The sequence below is a fragment of the Triticum dicoccoides genome, chromosome 3B, assembly GCF_002162155.2.
Source record: "Triticum dicoccoides isolate Atlit2015 ecotype Zavitan chromosome 3B, WEW_v2.0, whole genome shotgun sequence".
Taxonomy (NCBI): Eukaryota; Viridiplantae; Streptophyta; class Magnoliopsida; order Poales; family Poaceae; genus Triticum; species Triticum dicoccoides.
This window is the reverse complement of record NC_041385.1, coordinates 179,075,409-179,080,237: the sequence shown is the minus strand read 5'-3', so window position 1 is coordinate 179,080,237 and position 4,829 is coordinate 179,075,409. Positions and strand designations below refer to the sequence as shown.

At 43.4% G+C, this 4,829-nt stretch overlaps 1 protein-coding gene across 6 annotated transcripts; it reads right to left on the bottom strand.

The window, feature by feature from the left end:
- Positions 1-1,450: 1,450 nt before the first annotated feature.
- LOC119275428 lies at positions 1,451-4,550 on the bottom strand. Of its 6 annotated transcripts, none has more exons than XM_037556268.1 (5): positions 4,209-4,550; positions 3,961-4,122; positions 3,186-3,270; positions 2,765-2,822; positions 1,451-1,742 (listed from the first exon to the last, which is right to left on the bottom strand). In XM_037556268.1, the coding sequence occupies exons 1-4, from the start codon at positions 4,290-4,292 to the stop codon at positions 2,809-2,811; spliced, it is 345 nt and encodes a 114-aa protein (XP_037412165.1). In that variant the 5' UTR covers positions 4,293-4,550; the 3' UTR covers positions 1,451-1,742; positions 2,765-2,808. The 6 variants fall into 6 exon arrangements, 2 of the variants coding, with proteins under 2 accessions (XP_037412165.1, XP_037412164.1); XM_037556267.1 differs by having other exon boundaries at positions 1,454-1,742; positions 3,182-3,270; XR_005135686.1 differs by having other exon boundaries at positions 3,169-3,289; positions 3,961-4,549.
- Between the last annotated feature and the right edge of the window lie 279 nt (positions 4,551-4,829).

Here is a 4,829-nt window from a genome sequence, read left to right as displayed (position 1 = left end):
CCGCCCCGCCCCCCTCCTCCACCGATTCTGCATCTACTACTATTACTCCACACATCGACCGCTATCCAGCATGAATCTAGAGTACTAAGTTCATTAGAACAGAGTAACACATTAGGCAAGATGACTTGATGTAGAGGGATAAACTCAAGCAATATGATATAAACCCCATCTTTTTATCCTCGATGGCAACAATACAATACATGCCTTGCTGCCTCTGCTGTCACTGGGAAAAGACGCTGCAAGATTGAACCCAAAGCTAAGCACTTCTCCGATTGCAAGAAAGATCAATCTAGTAGGCCAAACAAAACTGATAATTCAAAGATACATGCAAAGATAACAAATCATACATATAAGAATTCAGAAAAGAACCAAATATTGTTCATAGATAATCTTGATCATAAACCCACAATTCATCGGATCTCGACAAACACACCGCAAAAAGAATTACATCGAATAGATCTCCAAGAGAATCGAGGAGAACTTTGCATTGAGATCCAAAGAGAGAGAAGAAGCCATCTAGCTAATAACTATGGACCCGAAGGTCTGTGGTAAACTACTCACACATCATCGGAGAGGCCGTGGTGTTGATGTAGAAGCCCTCCGTGATCGATTCGCCCTCCGGCGGAGCGCCGGAAAAGGCCCCAAGATGTGATCTCACGGGTACAGAAGGTTGCGGCGGTGGAAATAAGGTTTTGTGGTGCTCTCAGATTTTTTCGGGTTATATGAGTATATATAGGCGAAAGAAGTAGGTCGGTGGAGCCACGAGGGGCCCATGTGGGTGGGGGCCCCGCCTACCCCCCTAGGCGCGCCTCCCTGCCTCGTGGACGCCTCGTTGCTTCCTTGACATCCACTCGAAGTCTCCTGGATTGCGTTTGTTCCCAAAATAACTCTCCCGAAGGTTTCATTCCGTTTGGATTCCGTTATATTCCTTTTCTGCGAAACACTGTAACAGGCAAAAAAACAGCAATTTGCACTAGGCCTTTGGTTAGTAGGTTAGTCCCAAAAATAATATAAAAGTGCATAATAAATCCCACACTACACCACAACACCAATGTAACGGCATGCAGTCTGCCGGGATAAAGCTCTTGAGAGGGCAAACAAACTGCCGGGACAGTAGTTCTCCCGGCAGATAGAACTGCCACAAGAACGGCTGCCGGGGATTGATTCTCCCGGCAGTCAGATTATTCCCGGCAGTTTATCTGCCCTGGCCTGTATATCTGCTGGCAGTTACCTTTCTCCCGGCAGACTGGTTATGCCATAGGAAATATAGTTACTGACAACGTTACTGCCGGTACAAGCGTGTTAACCCGGCATACAGAATGCCGGATCATTGTGTTTAACTATCAAAAACTGTCTTACGTATGCGACATATACCTAATTAAGCCATTAGGGAAATCAGGACAGATCACACAACTTAGACATATAGTTCAATCAAAGTTACATATAGGCCTCATCCAAAACCTTAAAGCTTTCCTTCGATATAAACATAACATGTCATATAAACATAACATGTCAGATACATATGTTTCTGGATACATACATACATACAGAAAAGGGCCATACATAAGGACGTTGTGCTGGCACAAAAAGTACTCCAGGTTCAACAAACTAGGTGCACTACATTATCACTACACCAACTTAATTATAGGTCTTCCACACCTTCAGTCGTTGTAGATCTTCCAAAATTGACAACCGCTTGTAGATCTTACAAACCTCCATTAACTTGTGTATCTTTGGAAAACCTGCAACAGACCAATAACTCAAAATGGAGCTATCATAGAACAATAAACCTGCCATATCATAAACATGCAATAAAAATGCAATCTTTACATCACAATAAAAATGGAAGCACACGATAGCACAATAACAATGCAAATAGTACAAGTCAATATACATTTCTCTAGGACATCAAGCAAACACAGTCCAGGCACTTTGCAAGGAGGCTCCAGGCCAAGCATTTTTCAGCCAGGACTTTGATCCAGACATGAACCAAACGTAGTCCTGCTCAGTTTTTAAAAAGGAGGTCAAGGGCTTCAAACAGCTCAGGCTCTGTTTGGGTGCAAAGTATATGTAAAACTGTAGTATTCAAAAACTACAGTTTTTAACCTCTAGCTGTACAATACCACAGTTTGTGAACACCATAATATTATACAGTATTTGCAAAACCATGAGACGCTTCGCACATGCATTATTTACCAGAGTATTTTAAACTAAATCATGTGAGCCTACACTGTTAGCCACTGATACAACAAAATATGTTTACATGTGCCTTCAACTTTCCACCATATATCTACCTTACTTGATGTGCAATTCACAAACAATTAAGCTAGACAAACTTACCAATTGTTGATTATTATAATCAAAGAAAAAGACTACTCCTGCTTCTGGACAGTTTGTCATTCTCATAGGAATCAATCAAGGCCCTTAACAGTTCAGGCAGTGTATAACAACATAAAAACTGAACATGATCCACCAACTGCTCTTTGATTATTTTGAACTTTTCTGGAGGCAAGAACTAGAAAACTGAACCATTTGCAAGAAGCTATAACTGGGGGCAAAGCCAGTGCAATTTTAGATAGCATGGATTGTATACTAGTTGCTCCCGAAACAAACAGCGGCCAATACATTGAGTCTAGAGTAAATATTTGAGCAATCACAAGTGAATATTCGGTCCAGAGTAAATATTTTTGAGCAACCAATGTAAATACTTTTACTTTGAGCAACCAATGTAAATATTAAGCCAAGACATATCCACGTATATTACCTCCTCAGCTTCCTTGTGGCCACGTTGCTGCTTTTGCCATTGACTTATCCACTTCCAACTGCATACATGGAAGCAAAGTGTACACCTTTCTGAGTACGTACAAGTATTGCGTGATGAAAAGTGGACTAAATGATCTCACATCAATCGATCAATGGAGATAACCAACATAGAACAAAAACCGTTTTGCCCAAAGCTTGCACGTGGTACTCCTATAGGGTTTCACTAATTTAGTTTGCAGTTTTAGTCATTATCTTCACAGTTGCAGCGTCGTGAACTCAAAAGTCAAAACTTGCTGAACTCGTTCTAGTTAAGCTAGAGTCGCCTAATAAAATAGAATAAGTTGGAATCATGTTTCATATTATAATAACATATTAAGGGTAAAAATAAATAAAGCAGATCCATACAACAGCAGATTACCAACAGAGTTCAAATTTAAGCTTTTTATGGTTCATTTGTTCCTCCTCACTTCTTGCTGTTGCATATAGAAGCTCCGAAGTCTCATACACCTGCAACCATAGGAAAGAACTACTAAAAGAAGTCAAAAATATGAAGCAGACACCAGTTAAAGGAAAAAAGTATATGTATTAGGACCAAAATTATGCAAAGAGCAGCTCCCCAAGTCCCAGCATCAATCCATAAAAGCAAGATTTTCTGAAACAAAACATAACTGATATAACTAAGTCAAAGTTTACTTTCCTCTCAAATAACTGAAGTTCTGAACAGCGGGCTGTGCCATTTAGTGGTGGCTCAGCCAAATGCTATGAAAAGCTACAGCGACCCTAGCGAAGCTAAGCCCATTTAGCATTTTAACTTAAATCATGATAGAAAAATGAATAGATAAGTAGATAATCAGGCATCAATATCATATATACTTAATGACTGACATATGAGATATAACAAGTTAACAACTAATATATAGGACATGGTGCAGTTCCTTACACAAATACTGCAACACATAAGAACAACTAGCACATAAGAGCCATATATAGCAAATTAGCAAGTTAGCACTTAACAACCAGTACATTACATCAGCTCAATTCATAGTGTCGATTTGTCATGCACTCATACATCAAAATCAAATCAAACAAATTGCATGAGAGACGACCTCGAGCTCATGGATATACATCAATTCTGCATCAAACAATCCATACATATATCGTGCTGCCACAAAAAAGAATGCGTCATGAGAGCCTTACCTTGTGACGGACTTCTTCTGCCTCATGGTCAGTGGCTGAGGCGAGCACCAGCAGGAATGGCTTGCTGCAGCCGTCGGAGGAGAGAAGTAGCAGCAGGCGGTGGAGGATACCTAGGGGAGGCTGGAGCTGGAAGCCGGTCGATCTGAGGCGAGCCTCGAGCTCCTGGATAAGGAAGAGCAAGGCCGACGACCTAGGTAAGGAAGGCGGCGACCTGGTCGAGGACGAGAACGGTAGCAACCTGCAGCGACCTGGGCTGAGGACAACGACCAGGCGCGAGAACGGTGGCGAGATGTGCCGGCGGTGCGCTGCCCAAGGCTTTGGAGAAGGAGCATCCGGGAGCTACCAAGTCCGTCATGAAGGCACTTGCCACTACCAGCCGCTAGCCGAGATCAAGCATTTCTTCACTGGAGAAGGGGCGGTTGGGTCGGCGGAGGGATGGGAGGTGGAGAGCACGGTCGTGGGTGGATGTGGTCGGCGATGGAGGGCGCGGTCCAGGGAGGAGGTGGTCGGCGGCGGCGACGACGGTGTTGGTTGGGGAGGAGGATTGGGAACTAGGGTTTGATTTGGGGGGAAATGGTTGGGCCAGCGGCTCCTAATTGGGCTAGTAGAGCACGCTTGGCAGCTTGGTGGGTTGGGCCAGTTATTTTCAGTCTCGCGCCGCCAGGGACACTCCCGGCAGAGAGTGGGCCGTAGAACAATTGTGCCGGCAGATAGAGTGACCTAATAGCTAATATTTATTACCGGCAGTGCATATGCCCGCGTTACTCAAGTTCTGCCAGCAGTTTATGTGTCCCGAAGTACTTCTCCCGGCAATAACGAAGGTCCTGGCAGATCTTTTGCCCTTGTTCAGGTATTTCTCCCGGCAGTTA